We start from the raw sequence: 18,048 nt of genomic DNA on the forward strand, positions 1-18,048 counted from the left end.
ACATATTACATTTTTTTAATTGTGCAGGATGAGTTAGATTAGAAACAACCTTTCATTAATATTTTATAACCTACAAATATTTTCTATTGAATATTTATCTAACTTCTTCAAAAACTAATAACTTCATGTCTAGACAAAGTTATTCTTTAATTAACTCTTTATAACGAGTAAAGTCTGCAATAAAATAAATTATACCTCTACTAAGAGTACTTGTAGATATTATCATGTATGATCTAGTTACGTGTAATCTCTAAGACACCGCCCATTTGTATTAATATTTAATGTTTTTCATTTTTTTCTCCAAGCAAGACTTGAAGTTGAAGTACTGATAGGTTATAATATTATATTAATAACTTTGACATTGTCGAATTTCATAGTCCTTCCTTCAAATGATTCAAGGAAATTGAATCACAAGTCAAACAAAAGCTTTTGAAACCGTAAAAACCTGCGCGATCGTATTTCGCATACCGTGGTATGTGAAAGCTGGCGAAGGCTGGTACGGGACAGAGTTCACCTTGTCTTTGAAAGTTATACTTATTTAGTTGACATAAAGGTGATGTCAGAGGTACAATAGCCCTAAACGGTCTGTAGTACGATGTGCGAATTCTAATGTCCCCTGTCAATAGTGATTGAACGCTTCTGAGAATAGTGGCGGCCTCCGCCTAACAAAATCCATTTAACTTAGATTTTGAAAGATTTAAGATTAACTACTCCCATTTTTGATTACCGCAAAAATTCTCACACTACATTCCTCTAACTACTTCAAACTTCAAACGAAAGTTCCGGGAAATAGGTTTCCGTTGAGTAAACATTTTTGATACGTTATATTGAAATTATAATTCAAAAACAAAAAAGGCAGTAAGCACTTGGCTTGAGATATATTCCACGGATATAATATGCTTTTTTTTGAGTATTTATAAGGCAAAGGCATGGCAAAGGTTTATAATAAATCGCCTTACTAACTACCGACGCGGCCAGTTAAGATGTTGATTAAAAACTTACACGCCTCACCGAGACGCGAGTCATAATTGGGTATTCTATTTCTGATCCCTGTCCCAACAGTTCCAATACATCAAAAACTTTTAGGCATTTCCAGACTGGGCGTTTGAAATATTTTTTATTTTGACTAGCCTTTGAAATGCTGTATTAATATAACTTACATACTAACCTTGGTATGGACATAGAGAAAGTATATTTTCCTTAGTCTGTGGTATGGATAAATGTCCTGATAATATTATAATACGATTGTTACTTTAACAGTATAATACTCCCCACACTGATTTCGGTGACGGGTGGCCAATTTCATTGAAACGAAGCCAGGTACGCAGGAGTAATTTTATAGTGCTCAAGTGTGTGCGCAGTACACAAGAGCACTCTCTATTCTTTCACTCTCATAACAGCAGCGCAGGACCGACTTTTTACATGCCCATCCGCCGCATGGATCATCTTACTTGTCAGACAATCAGGTGATCAGCCTGCATTGTCCTTACCAAACTTGGAAATAACATGTTTCCAACGCGGGAATCGAACCCACGACCTCCGAGTCGATAGCCACGCTCTTAACCACTAGACCACGGCCACGACCAAGGCGTTAACAGTAAACTGTAAAGGAAACATTCACAACCTAAAGTATCCACACTTTGTTTTGTTCCAACCTGTATAAAAATAGAGACAGTTTTGAAATCTAAAGATAACTATTTCTTGAAAGCTTTCATCACGCGCGAAATTTGACTTTTTGACAGACCTTACAAAGCAATAATTATCTTCTCAAAATATCTGATTACAATCGTAAAAAACCCTCCCAAGTTTTTTTACGAGTTTACTGAAAAAAGTAACTGGCAACGTATCCAACATAACGTTAACAATCGCACGGTCTGTAAACGGCCTAAAGTTACAAAGACACATCTCCATGACACCGATGCGCGACAGTTTAATTTTTAACTCGCGACTGTCGCGTTTTAAATTAATGAGGCAGTACGTTACTTTAATGAAATGTACGGTTTTGTACGTTCAATGCGTTTTTCATTTAGGTCCCCGCCATATTTTAATACATTTACAATTCGGTTTTGTTCATATTTCGTCGCTGTGATATCATAGTGTGAGCGGATCGAGTGACAGATTAAATAGTATTTCATCTGCTAGAGAATTCAGAGAATATCAAGTGGATTCAAGTTTGCTACATTTTGTTATTATGAGATTTGAATATATTTTGAAGTCAATTTTATAAGGCATTATTATTGTAGGAAACCAATTTTGATCTTTGTCATTTTTCATTGAATTTGTGGTCTTTATCATTGAATTAATGTTAGTTTGAAAAATTTGAACTTAACGTCATTGGTCAGGGCTATAAAGCTAACAATTCAATGTCGCTCATTTACAATAGCACATTAATCCATTTGATTTTAATCTCATTTGATTAATCAAAACTTTACTAAATTGGTGGTAGGCTTTAGTTGTTTGTTTAAATTAAGATCAGACTTGATCGGAACATAGTGAGTTTCCTCACTGGTAACATCTTGTATCATGAAGCCCAGTTTATAACTTATTCGTGTAAACCGAGAAAGCACTCTCCCGGTTGTGAAAATTTAATTTTACGATCCTTAGCTTTATTTACGCGGCCATATTTCATTAAAATTATGATTTATTTACGTCACAGTAGAGTGCAAGTATTTTAGAACCAAATCTCCTTAGATGCCTTGATGATTTTTTCTAGGTTTCGTTAATTTCATCTATACTAATAATATTATAATTGGGAAGAGTTTGTTTGTTTGTTTGAACGCGCTAATCTCAGGAACTACTGGTCCGATTTGAAAAATTCTTTTACTGTTGGATAGCCCATTTATCGAGGAAGGCTATAGGCTATATTTTATCACGCTACGTATAATAGGAGCGAATAAATAGAGGAAAATGTGGAAAAAACGGGGGGAAATTATTTAAAAGGGCTTATTTGAACGCGCTAATCTCAGGAACTACTTATCCGATTTGAAAAATTATTTCAATTTTAGATAGCCCATTCATCGACATAGGCTATAGGCTATATTTTATCACGCTAAGACTAATAGGAGCGAAGAAATAGAGGAAAATATGGAAAAAACGGGTGAAATTATATGAAAGGGCTAATCTCAGGAACTACTAATCCGATTTAAAAAATTCTTTCAATGTTAGATAGCCCATTCATCGAGGTAGGTTATAAGCTATATTTTATTACGATAAAACTAATAGGAACTAAGAAAAAGAGGAAAATGTGGAAAAAACGTGGAAAATTATATGAAAGGGCTTATTTGAACGCGCTAATCTCAGGAACTACTGGTCCGATTTAAAAAATCCTGTCAGTGTTAGATAGCCTATTTGTCGAGAAAGGCTATAGGCTATATTTTATCACGCTAAAACTAATAAGAGCGAAGAAATAGATGAAAATGTGGAAAAAAGGGGGAAATTATGTGAAATTACTTATTATCTTATGAACTATTGGAGCAATTTTTATGTTATTTGGCAAACATGAAGAATATACCACGTGGAGGGACATAGGCTATTTTTTGCTGCAATATGTACGGTTGCGTGAAATTCCTAAATTAAGCAAGCGAAGCCGCGCGGAACATCTATATATAATAAAATCGTAGGAAAGTCAATTCTGTATATTGAATATTTTTGTACAATAAATAATACTTGGGATGTGATCTACTATGAACTACTATAACGCGGACGAAGTCGCGGGCAACAGCTAATCATACATAATACAATTTCATTGTTTATTTTTTTTAATTCAAGATGACCCGGTGAACTTCGTATCACTTTCCTTCTATTATAAACCTGCCCTGGAATTCCACGAATATTTCAAGACTAAAATTAGCCACATCGGTTCAGCCGTTCTCGAGCTTTAGCAAGACCAACAAAATTTAAAATTCATTTTTATTCCGCAGGTTCCTCTTTATCTAACTATACTTACAATACTTAGGTCCAAGCAGAGGGTACAACCTCCAAGTATTACTGTACATATATTATATTAATAATAATACTCCCCACACCGATTTCGGTGACGGTGGCCAGTCCAGAGGTTTCATTGAAACAAGGCCAGGTACGCAGGAGTAATTTTATAGTGCTCAAGTGTGTGCGCAGTACACAAGATCACTGATCTGACAAGAATGAAATTGTTTTATAAAATCGCGCCAAAAAACTTGCAAAGTAACAAAGTATAAAAAATACGTGTCTCTAAGTAATTCATATAAAACAAACCCCCTTATTAATAAACATTGTATAAGCTTAGAATAGTTATGCAGTGTTTTGTTCCTGTCACACAAGTGACATTTTTAATTGGATTGTAGAAGACAAAACATTGTATAACTATTCAAAGCTTATACAACGTTTATTAATAAGGGGGAAAGTCTTTGTAACTTTGTAAATGAATCAAATAAATTGAATCCTACAAATTTTTCTCAACTAAATAAATAATTCATCGGTAGTCTATCGTTAATCGCGTACTAGTTCTAGAGCCCGGAGCACCCCGGGACCAGGGAGACCAATTCTCATGATTCGAATGCATTAGCAGGATTTCTCGATCATCGCGCACAACAAAAGTGGCGAGCAATCACTCATTTGCAGTTCATTGTTTCATCAATGTTATGAACTCTGAAAACGAGCATTAAGAGGATACACCAGGGGCTAGAGAAATGAATAAAAAGTACGTGTAATATCTATAGCTGTCTCCCTTACCTCAAGCCTATACCGCAGAACGCGATAGAGACAACTGCAGAAAATCCAGAAAATCAACGATTCGTTGTCCCCTAATTCCTTCTCCAAAACTTAACCGATTTGAGTACTTTTTTCATCATAGATTAAAGAAAGGCTTGAGCTGTGTTTCTATGTTTTGCTTTTTTTTTGTATAATCTAGCCAAATCTGTTTTCTGGACGTTTGAACACAGCGGAAAATCTGGCCATTTTTTTGGGTTTTTGAGCGTTCATATCTTATTTAATAATTAAATTATGAAAAAAAAAGAAAACATAGGGACATTGTATTAGTGGCCGTTGATATTCAGGAAAAAACTTATAACTTATATGAAATTATAACTTTACTAGCATTATCCAGAGAGGAAACAGGGGACAACGTTTGTATGGAAAAAAGGGCGGTGTGGAATCCTCTTAAGAAACTCAGATAAGGAACGTTTGATGCACTGCAAACGAGAAGGTGCCCTAAGGCACAAAGACGTTGTTGTATGAATGTATTGTAAACATGATTTTTTTAGGAATACAATTTATAGGACTTACAAGTTGATTGTTCATGAGAATATTAATTTTTAAAGTTTAGATATTATAGCAACCTGCTACGAACGAAAAAGCAACAATACGAACGAATATCGGAGGACGGGAATTGAGCCCCAGGACCGTAGGAATAATAGGACAAGTTTTATCAGGCGAGACAAGGGAATCGGTAGGTACTATCGGGTACTTTCAAATTGCAGTAGCCGAGTTTTTATCAGACGCCCGAGGCTCGGAATTCGCAGTATCAATGAGTGGCTACCGTAAGCCACGAGAAGTTATTACAAACTTTTACTATTTATTAAAAGTTTTAATAAAGTTGCTAAATTAGTACGTGCTTATTTCGAATTTTAATTAATCACTAATCAGCGTAGTTTACTAACATTATAATATAATCATCACTTAAAAGAGTCAAAATTGGCTATTATATTATTTTTCATTATATTATATCTATTCATAAATGAGAATACGCTATAAGCACAAAATATGAGGATGCAAGGTCCTGGGCCCGTACCACGAAACAGTTTTGAGACTCAAACAATCGAACGAAAATGCCGCATTCTACTCTAACAAACGTGAAATGGCGTTGTTAGAGCAGGACGCGGCATTCTCGTACGATTCTTGGAGTCTCAAAACGGTTTCGTAGTAGGCCTACAGCATTGGTCATCGAATCAAGAATCAAGATAAAGCTCTAACATCTTTAATAATAGTTTGATCTGTGTCTTTGATGTTTTGTCATTACTTTCACGATTAAGATAACAAGACAATACGGAAGCACAATATAATCCTCGCACGCTATCTCAGAATGTCATGTACACAAACATTTTCCGAGAGAATTTGGGTTATCACACTTTACAATGGACGGCGGCCGCTAGCAGGGATCAGATAGGCCTCTTGCCAGTAGCGACTTGGCTCCCCGAGCAGCTTACGTCTGTACACATGAACTTGTGGACTAGTTTAAATCCAACGCATTAAAATATGAGAATATCATGCTCTATTGTAACAGTATAGCTAACGTGACCATACGTCCCGCTTTGGGCGGGACAGTCCCGCTTTCAGGCTGCCGTCCTGGTGTCCCCCGCGAGGCCCAAATTGTCCCGTTTTTGCAAACAGACCAAGCGAAAATTGAATTGAATTGATAAATAAAAATTTTTATGTTTGAAATGCCTGGAAGAAACGCACTCCCATACAACAAAATAATATGTGAATATTCTGCCATATTTTGTTCGATATCAATAACGGTAGACCGTAGCGTAGGTATGTAGGTAATTGATAAGCACTTTAAATATTCACAAAATAATCTATTGTATTTACCTCTACATATTATACTTTCCTAATTAATAATAAAATGTATTGAAAATTTATTTGGATGTTCCGCTCTGACAAAAAGTAAATGGTCACGTTAAGTCTTTTATCACTTTAATATGCCCATAAAAAAAATTTGGTCTTTCAGCGCTGCTACTTTCACAGTGAACTCTCTACAAGGAGCACATACACACCCTAAAGTATTATCACTTATTTTTGTTACACCCTGTATGTGTGTAAGCGCTAATCTCGAGAACGGCTTCGCTAATTCTTTTTTATCATACATATGTTAATATCGGAGGACTAGGTTACGTAAGAGAATTAAAAAAAGACCTGGAGAATTATTTCTTATGACTTAAGAGTTATGAAATGACTTAACCTCATCGCTTTTTACAATTTCAACTTTATAGATTGATGATATGACGACGTCCGTTGGGCCCACCGTCTTTATTTGGTGTCCAATACCGCATTCGATCAGTTAACAAAGCCTCTTTTTACATTTAAAACCACAGGTCAAGTGTCAAGCAAAGTATTGTTAAATGCTTATTGCGTATCGGTGTCAGTGTGTTCATACATTAAACATAATATTCTTTTGTTTTATACACGAGTCAATGACCATTGTGTTAGGAAAATATTAAGGTTAAGAGCCTAAGGTAATAAAAGCTTCAAAAACTTTTGATCGCAACACAAATGAAGAAACTGCAAGAATTTTAAGGGTCAATTCAGACCGCAACGCGGCGAGGCGTGGCGAGGTGCGGCATAAATTTGTATGGATTTGACAGATTTCAATGCGTGATACGTCATGCGAATCTGTCACATCCATACTAATTTAGAAATGCATCAACGCGTCGCGTTGCGGTCTGAATCAACCCTAAAACATAAAACTTTACAAGTTTGCAAATAACAAGTCGAATTGCAGTGAGTGTTATATTTTTTACTTACATCTCAATGCTATTTTCCATTTCATAATTTCATTTTGTTTTGCTTAACGAAGTACTCGTTCTAAAACACCTTCGAGTAATTTTAATTTTAAACGCCCAGTTTTGAAGCGACGTTTCTTTTGAAAAGTTTCTATACACAAAACTGCGAGTGTTTTGAATAATTTTCGCATGAAACTGAATCCTTTCAGATCCACACGTACAGACGCACTCGTGCCGGAGGTAAGCGTCTGGCGGCCGTCGAGTGCGCCGGTGGAGTGTTTACTGTGCCAGTGGCTTTGAGCTACTGGCATGTAATTCTTTAAATGAGTGGGCACACTGAGACGGGCCGTGCCGGGGCTCAGAGTGCCGGGGCTCATCGCAAAAATGCGCGTATCGCACACTGTGTCGGGGCGCAGCGGATTTCCGCTTCCATACAAATTGTATGGAGGCGGATTTTTGCGATGAGCTCCGGCACGCTGTGCCCCGGCACGGCCCGTCTCAGTGTGCTCACTCCTTAAAAGTTCTATGCTCCGAAAAGGCAAAGGATTGTTGGATTGACTGGACCCACTTAGGTTTACTTTGATGAATGTTAGCTTCACCGTTTCACGGTACGACTTAACTTATAGGAAATATGGAAGTAGTGAACGTAAAACGAATTATATTAGTGGTATAGTAATAATAACTACCTAAGTAGCTTGTACCTGCTAAGCTTAAAAATGACAAACACGTTCAAATAATGGTTCCAAAATTATATTTAAGTTGCTGTAACCGTTTACATTTTTATTGCAAGCTTGATATCGATTTCGATGTTCCCAGAATTTACTGATACTATATTTTTTTATCATGAATAATTTTTTGAGATTGTGAAATAAATATCTATTTATTTCATGAAAATTATAAATTTGTGCTATTCACAGGTCAAAGTATTGAAGATTTATATTTAATTTTGTAAACACGATCATAAAATTGTAATTTTTTTTTTTTACTCAAATAAATTTGTTTAATATGAATAAATTTACAATCATAAATAACGAACTTTATGAATACTTATTTCATATTGACAAAAATAGTGATTTTGGTGCCGAAAATTATACTTTACTACAAATAGAAATATCGTTAATCCTTTTCTAAGAGACGCGAGTACAGTTAGTAAATATTATTAGCCTGAAGATAATTTCAGTTTATTGAGGTTTTAATAATGACTGTAAAACACCAAAAACAGAAATAAATCAATAGTCTTTATTTCCTTATGTCTATGAGTCGTGAGTTCCCGCTTCTAACCTTCCTTCTTATTCACCAGTTATTATATATATATTATACGTTGAGCCTTTATTTACTTGTACCAAAATGTTGGTTCGAGTGTACTAGCACATGCAAGCGCGCAGGGGACGCGTCTCGTCACTCAGTGGCCCTCAATAATGCATGCGCAGTCGGAGCCGGCCTCTGCTGGAATGCACGACATTTTTTTTTATGTTGACATCAGTGATTTTCGGTCACGATTCACGAATCAATGTGAAAGTTTTTTTTTTTTTGGACACCATTCACAAATATTTTGCAGCGGACATTTTTGTTCAATGGTGTTTTTATTTTAGACCGAAAAGATAGTTTGGAAGGTTCGTTGCAGAGTGGAAATAGTGGTATCTACCTAAGGTTTTTTCAATTACCTACTCAACTTTAAGCTACTTATATTAACTTATTTTTGACCATGAGTCTAGTTATTATTAAATAGAAATATAACTACTTACTTACTCATAAATATTCAGATTTTTATGATTCTTTATACTTACCTACTTAGGTTTTAGCTACTATTAATTATTGTTATTTACATAGCCAGTAATAAAGTAAATAATTAATTACACCTGAAGAAGTTTTTCAAATTATTCAAACTTTTTAGCTGTACATAATATTATATGAACCAATTTATCATCTCGTTTTAGTAAATTATTATAAGTCCTTAGATATCCTTGAAGGCACAACGGCCCAAATTGAAGTTCAAAGTCAACCTTAATCACTGAAATTGAACACCTAAGGGTCAATTCAGACCGCAACGCGACGCGTAGATGCATTTCTAAATTTGTACTGAATTGACAGACTTCAATTGCGTGAGACGTCTTGCAAAACTGTCAATTCAATACAAATTTAGAAATGCATCTACGCGTCGCATCGTGGTCTGAATTGACCCTAATTCGTTTAAAATACGAACAAAATATGACGCTCCTAGGGACAATGACGCGACATATTGACGTTGCGTTCGTCTAAATTCTCTAAAAGAGCTAATTCGCGCTGGTGATTTTTCACTCAAGGTGGTGAAGACATGAAGCTTGTCTGTCGACCTCGACATGTCTCGTTCTCGTATCTACGGGCAATCGCTGGGGAGGCTAGACCCGGCTAGATCCCCATCCTTGACTCGAGTGGTCTAGCCGCGCACAAAAACCTTCATTAACATAAAATAAGCTCTCGCCAAAATTATTTTAGCTAAAAGCTTCTTGCCGAATGGGGAAGATTTTTACTTTGCTTTAATTTAGATTTTCTCGTTGATAAGAAACGTATTAAAGGAGGGGGCTTTTAATTACCTTTCCCAACTAGCGATCAACATCCACGACTACTCGTAAATTATAATTAAACCTATATAGTGCGTATACAGTGTGTAATAAAGTATTATCATTTAGTTTTGTTACACCCTGTATACTAGATGACGCCCCCAAATCCGTTGCGCCAAAATTCGTTTATCGCGCGGGAACCGTACATTTTTCCGGGATAAAAAGTATCCTATGTCATTTCCTGGAACTCAACGAATCTACACATCAAATTTCAGCAAAATCAACAGACAGAGAGACACACTTTCGCATTTACAATATTAGTATGGATTAAATGGTAGATTTCGAAAAAGATACACTCATCATAATATTCCTTCATATTAGGAAAAATACACTGAAACACAGTCCCTCTTACTAATAAACCGTTACACAGCGTGTATAGACGGTGCATAAGATTTTTTCTACTAATAATCATTTTTTTTATTATGTAAAGGCCTGTATAACGCTGTTGTAATTTCCATACTACCACAACGCTTACACAAGGCATCACCCTTGTATATTATACAGGGTGTAACAAAAATAAGGGATAATATTTTAGGGTGTGTACGTGTCGCTCGGGCCGTCGGGGAAATTTTTTCGTCTTTCAGCGCTGCTACTTTCACAGTGAAGTCTCTACAAGGAACACGTACACACCCTAAAGTATTATCACTTAGTTTTGTTACACACTGTAAAGTGTGGGTGTATTGGAATACTAGATAACCATTGGAAAATTGTAAACAAACACGGGGACATATACATACTTGATGATGAAAATAGTCAGCCAAATCGAAAAACACTCGCGTAATGAAATCAGCTAACGAACCGTACCGTGTGTGGTGTGTAATGTGTATGTAGGTTTGTACGCATGTTCTAATTACTCGGGAACCTGTCGCGCTCTTTACGAAACAGGTGAAACTCCGAGTGCAAAATTAATTTCATTATCGCATCATACTCATTAAAACAAGAAGATTTTATGAATAATCTATATATATAAAACTCAAAGGTGACTGACTGACTGATTGACATAGTGATCTATCAACGCACAGCCCAAACCACTGAACGGATCGGGCTGAAATTTGGCATGCAGGTAGATGTTATGACGTAGGCATCCGCTAAGAAAGGATTTTGATAAATTCCAACCCCAAGGGGTTAAAATAGGGGATGAAAGTTTGTATATAATAATACTTCTTAACGCGAGCGAAGCCGCGGGCAAAAGCTCGTAATATTATAATTTGAAAGCTACGTTTTATTTATCTGTGAATACTTGTTTGTTTTATTATTCAAAAGTAAATCTATCCCAATTTATAAGCAGAACAAGATTTTAAAAGACGTATCAAGATAAATAATACAATAATATCTATGGTCGCTTCACACCACGTCAGTCTGGCCCCGTGCTAAGTAGATACTATACTAAGTAGGTACTAGGCAGGTAATTTAGGTAAATGACTTTTGTTACGGGTACCAGACAACGGAAATATATTTAAAATTTCTATTATATTATGATACACATATTTAATCACATCCATGACCCAGGAACTTTGAAAACTTTTTGATCCGTCGGCGGGATTCGAACCCGCGACCCCCGGCTTGAGGTACCAACAGCTCACCAGCTGAGCCACAGAGGTCGTCTATATAATAAGATTAAATCAAAATAAACAAATCCCTGGCGAGTGAATCCTTGTTGAGCTGCCATAATTTTTTATTTTTCTTTAATTATGATCAATACTGTTACCAATTAATAAAATTTCCTTTTCATGCTTAAGCTGCGGGAATTTTGTGAAAGGTAAACTTGAAGTTTGGAGGTATTAGATAGCTTTTATCACTAAAAAACCGGCCAAGTGCGAGTTGGACTCGCCCATGAAGGGTTCCGCAGCAACAATAAGGTTTATTTTTTATGAAATTAAAAGGTTTTTGATTTATTTTTATGTTTCAGTTGATTTAATGAAAGTTAATTTAAAGTTTACCATTTATGACGTATAAAAAAACTACCAGCTAGATCTCGTTCAAACCAATTTTCGTAAGTAGTTTTTATAGTAATATATATCATATATTTTTTTTAGATTTATCATGCCCCTACTTTAGAAGTTAGAGGGGGGGGAGACACAAATTTTACCACTTTGGAAGAGTCTCTCTCGCAAACTATTCAGGTTAGAAAAAAAATATATTTGAAACTTCAATATGATTTTTGAAGACCTATTCATAGATACCCAACACGCATAGGTTAGATAAAAAAAAATTTTTTTGTTGGTTTAAGGTTTACCATTTATGACGTATAAAAAAAACTACTTGCTAGATTTCGTTCAAACCAATTTTCATTGGTAGTTTTTATAGTTATGTACATTATATATTTTGTTTAGACTTATCATGCCCCTACTTTAGAAATTATAGGGAGGGGGACACACATTTTACCATTTTGGAAGAGTCTTTCTCGCAAACTATTCAGGTTAGAAAAAAATGATATTAGAAACCTCAATATGATTTTTTAAGACCTATCCATAGATATCCCACACGCATAGCTTAGATGAAAATTTTTTTTTTGTTTCAGTTGTACATATGGGGACCCCTAAAATTTTTAATATTTTTTTCCATTTTTGTATCAAAATCTTAATGCGGTTCACAGACTACATCTACTTACCAAGTTTCAATAGTATAGCTCTTAAAGTTTCGGAGAAAAGTGACTGTGACATACGGACGGACAGACAGACAGACAGACAGACATGACGAATCTATAAGGGTTCCGTTTTTTGCCATTTGGCTACGGAACCCTAAAAATTACGCTTGCTGAATGATAAACGAATCTAGGCGTACAAAAGATAACATATATTATTATTTCACCAAACGATAAACGATAAAATAATAGTTTTGGGAAATAAGAAGCAACTTTGGGGACGTTCGACGAAACGTGATTAGGTCTAAGTAATTAGTGATATTTAACAGTTGCTGATGCCAGTCAGTGGGGCCAGCACGTGACCACTGTCCCCACCTGGCTTGCCTCCCTCAAATATACGCACGTTTACATTTACCGCTGTTGTGTACGAAAAGCTATAATATACTTGTCAAGTTAGATTCTATGTAGCCTCCGCGGACCTCGTCAGAACATGATGGACAAAGAAGTCGGTTTAAATAAGGTGTAACAAAACTAAGTGATAATATTTAGGGTTTATATGAGTGTAAAGAGTTCACAGTGAAAATAGCAGTGCTGAAAGAGTAACTTTTTATGTATGGGCAAAGTCATAACGCATTTTGTGATGAAAATTTGTTCTTTCAGCGGTGCTACTTTCACAGTGACCTCTATACCAGGGACACATACACTCCCTGAAGTATAGTCACTTAGTTTTGTTATACCCTTGACCCTACATATGCAATTACGTACATGTGTAAAAGTGAAGTGAAGAATATTTCTTGTGATTGTGAATGATGGACTTCCTAAATATATACAGCTAGCCATGCTATTAGAGATGAAAATTCCCCGGAAAGTTTCCATTTCTAAGGAATATTTCCTGAAAACTTCCAAATTTGGAAGTTTTGAAAACTGTCATTTTTTTAAAAAAAACAGCTGTGACGTTTATTTTTAAATGCAAATAACACTAAAATTAGGTACTTTTTATAGTTTTGATTAAATTGAACATACTTTAGGTATAAAATATGTGATATGAAAGCAGATTTGTCTACTTTATTATTCAGTCGCATGATTTAGATCGTTTTTATAAATATTTATCTAAGATAACATTATTTTCAAACATAATATATACCTCAGGATTGACTTTGCTTTACGGTTTTCGATTTTTTATATTTTTCTTTGAAACATATAAAATTGTATTTTTTATTAAAAACTAGAATAGTTTTCTAATAGTAATACAGACAATAACATTTTTGAAGTATACGTGTCTCTATTAAGGGTCGAATTAACGGCTAAACTTCTTTCTAAAGTCAATCAGCTGATTTGATCTTACTCATACTTACATAAAAAAAATACGTATTGAATTGAGTAGTGATCCGCGCGGCGTCATCGTGGCGTAGATAATATAATTATTATTTGCCATTTCGTTTTTCAAACGCTAAACATGAATTTAGAGATTTGAAGATAACAATAAATTACGTACCTACTTATTTAATAAATATATTTTTTATGCTCCATTAATAGTATAGGGGTAATGTAGTAGGTAAGTATCCTTTTTACAAATTGAATCTATGTAAAAAGCATGTCTTTATGACTAATGTCCTCCTACTGTTCCCTTGAATCGTTTACTACAATATAACATACATATACGTGGGATTTATACATGGGAGAGCCATGCTTCGGCACGAATGGGCCGGCTCGACCGGAGAAACACCAGGCTCTCACAGAAAACCGGCGTGAAACAGCGCTTGCGCTGTGTTACGCCGAGTGAGTGAGTTTACCGGAGGCTCAATCCCCTACCCTATTCCCTTTCCTATCCTCCCCTATTCCCTTCCCTTCCCATCCCTACCCTCCCCTATTACCCTATTCCCTTTAAAAGGGAAAAGGGAAGCGAGTGTCCATGGGCGACGGAATTTGCTTTCCATTGCGTTCCGTTTGCTCTTTTGCCCCCTTATTTCATAAAAAAATATATGCATGATGGAAGAGACTGGTCTCCACGACACAGGAAATCCTAGTGTCGAGATCAGAATTTGTGTAAAATTAGCGTGTGAGATTATTTAAGTGAAATAGAGATTTGTTATATCAAGAACCTTAGCCACAGCAAATTGTGGCCGGGTCTAAAGTACTCCTATATTATAATAATTATTAATTTGATTCCAACAGTATTGTTTGAATTTAGTTGTTCGTTAATTAAATTTAAAGTAATTGGAACGGAAGCATAAAGTCAACTTGTTCTATATTTAACTGTAATCAACATAAAGTTATAAAATATTTTACATTCATTCAATTAACAAAATAATTTTCAGTGAGTTAACGTAAAACTGATAAATATTAAGTCTATCTACTTGTCATCTCAGGCCTAGGTGGCCTGAGGGCTACCCTGAGGGTTACGAAAAGTTCGCATAACATTCAACTTTATTCGTTACGTCTCGTCAGTTCTCTAAGTATAAGCGCTAAATTTAAATTTATTTTAAGTAGTATAGCTTTGCAAAATATAGCATATTCGTCAGTGAACACAATCCTAAAATCACCCACTAATTGTGACAGTATATTGCCCCTGAATTGCGTGAAATCAACCAAAGCATGGGCCGTCTGGTCGCAGACTCGCTGAAGCATACCCACTTCAAAGGGCAAGCGAAATTCGATCTTGTGTAAAGTATGATAAGGCGTATTCAAGCTTTACCTACAAAGATAATTTAAAGTTTTTTTTTATGTAATAAGGGGGCAAACGAGCAAACGGGTCATCACCTGATGGAAAGCAACTTTCGTCGTCCATGGACACTCGCAACATCAGAAGAACTACAGGTGCGTTGCCGGCCTTTTAAGAGGGAATAGGGGAGGGTAAGGAAGGAAGTAGGGAAGGGAATAGGGTAGGGGATTGGGCCTCCCGTAAACTCACTCACTCGGCGAAACACAGCGCAAGCGCTGTTTCACGCCGGTTTTCTTTGAGCCCGTGGTATTTTTCCGGTCAAGCCGGTCCATTCGTGCCATCAAAAGTTAGTAGGTACGTAGGTCGTGACAAATTAATATTAAGTACATAAAACAATACCTATATTATCAGGCCTTGTTTGTGTATAAGTGGCAAGTTAATAGTTTCATATTATGCAATTGGCGAAATATTGTTCGGAGCACACAATTTCTTAAAATTACAACTTACCTTGTGAATAGTGCATGCTATTAGAAGACTCTCATTGGGCTGGCCCGTGCTTGAACTAACCTGAAAGCAAACACGTTAACAATTATTTTTTACGATAATTTTACTTACATAATATTATCTAAGAAAATAATTAATTAGTCGGCGTTTAAGACTTACATTAAGATGCATTCAAGGCTAATTAGAAGGTAGAAGGAGACACAGATAGATATATATTAGGTTAGCAATATTTGGCAGTGATTCGGAAAAACACTTAATAACCTTTATGAATAGCATAATATATCTAGAAAAAGATAGCCTAAACATAGAAAAGAGAAGACTAGGGGAGTATTAGAGATTAAATTGCAATTTCAAAGTCATTGATTTGTTGACTGACAAAAATGCTATGCGAACCTAAAATGTTAATGCGGGAAGCCACAGAAAGCGTACAACAGAGCTATCAATTTCCAGTAATAATGGACTCGCTGAAAACAAATCTCCTGAGCTTACTATACTAATTTCCCGTACGGCCGCCGCAACGCACACTAACAGGTGCGCGCCCAACTGCGAGGCATAAATATCGCAAAACACAAAGTTATCGACGCCGCTAAGCCGCTTCTATTGACTATCGGCTATATGACTAGGGTTGCCAGAAACCGAAAAGCTGGACAAAGCAGCCGGCTTGACCGGACATTTGTACAATAAAGTCCTGGTATCGAATACTTTTTTTTTTTTTGTTTTTGTTTTTAAGACGGGAAATGCGCTTAAGCATCCCCGGCGGCACTGAGGAAGGACCTCCGGGGTATGTGGGACTCGTTGCGGCCGAAAAGATGGTAAGTTGACCGCAGCTCTACCCACTAAAACCCGTCCGTGCCTTCTCCTCTGCTTTGTGCTGGGCCGCTGGATCCGTCTGAGACGAAAACTGCAGCGGCCCAGTTAGCGGCGTCTGCTTTCAGCGCAGATTCTCCGCGCGACATTCTGTTGTCGCTTACTCCGGAAGAGCTGCCCAAGGCACTGGGCGCTCTGTAAAGGTATCGAATACTTAGAATATGAACTTTAAGCCCGGGCCGGACACGCAATCAAAAAGCCTGACTGTGTCCGGCTTTATCCGGACGACTGACAACCCTAGCTACATCACTAGCTAAAGGTATCAACGGAATCGTTCAAGCGTCGAATTTAATCTCTCTCCTATTGGAATACAGTCGAGTTTGGCTTGGACGTAAATTTCGGATGTTTTGGTAAGCTTGCACACAAGTCGGGTGCAGTAATGACGTGACATCCACCGCTTGTACAGTGCGTTCCGTATCGTTAATCGATACATTCGCAGCGAATCTGAATACAGAGTACCCTTAAGTGTGGCTGATGACTCGATTTAACGGTTCCCTACGTCATTCAACCCAAATTTTACTAGCTTGCCTAGCTGACCCGCTTCACTGGAGGATTAGCATACCTAATACAGCTGGTATAACCCAGTTGTACTTTCATGCGCCTAGCTAACATACAAAATTGCTTTAAAATAGTTGATCAATTATACAAAAACTTGAAGAGAACGAAATTTTGGGTGTTGGGACGTCGACACCACATAGTTTTTTATATAAATTTATAAGTATGTTGTCGATTTTTACAAAATAATAAAAATTTACATGATTGTGTGTCTGATAAGTAAACCATAAAACAAAATCAATTGGTTTACCTGTAAACTTTCCTAATATGAAAAAAACTACTTAGACTGGGTTGCACCAGAGGCGTGGGTAAAGTTAAAGTTATGGTTATAGTTAAGGTAAATTTAACTTTAACTTTATCCTTAACTTTGCCCGGAGAAATTGACAGATGACAGCTGATCCAACAAGGTTATACATGCGCGTGGGCGGGGGCGCTGCTGGTAAAGGAGAACTGTCAAAAATTGCGGCTTTTGTATGATGACAGCGTTAGTTCCTTTTTTCGCCACAAGGATTGGAAACGCGTATGCACCAGGTCAAGAATAATAAATCGAAAATCTAAAAATAACAATCTGAGCTGAAGTTCCTCAGATATAAGAAGAACAATGGCGTCCAAGTGAAATATTGAAACTTCGTTGTATTGTATTACTTAAATTGGCAGAGGTGAGGCCGTGGAGTAGAGAGCAAACTTAAATTGCACTGAGCTAGATTGTCATCTAAGTGAAGCTGGTTTGGGAATACGCCGCCATAATTCTTGGGAGATTTCTTTTCATTTCTCATCGAGTGTAATCCACGTTGAGTG

The 18,048-nt window shown here is 36.4% G+C and overlaps 1 protein-coding gene across 1 annotated transcript in view; it reads right to left on the bottom strand.

The window, feature by feature from the left end:
• Positions 1-15,892, bottom strand: part of LOC121728944 (teneurin-m) — a 447,859-nt gene extending 431,967 nt beyond the window's left edge. Inside the window, exon 1 of the mRNA XM_042117288.1 lies at positions 15,832-15,892. Within this exon, the coding sequence (XP_041973222.1) occupies positions 15,832-15,847 (16 nt within the window). The 5' untranslated portion in view covers positions 15,848-15,892. The remainder of the gene's footprint in view (positions 1-15,831) is intronic.
• Positions 15,893-18,048: the final 2,156 nt, after the last annotated feature.

Source organism: Aricia agestis, chromosome 7 (genome assembly GCF_905147365.1).
Source record: "Aricia agestis chromosome 7, ilAriAges1.1, whole genome shotgun sequence".
NCBI classification, from domain to species: Eukaryota; Metazoa; Arthropoda; class Insecta; order Lepidoptera; family Lycaenidae; genus Aricia; species Aricia agestis.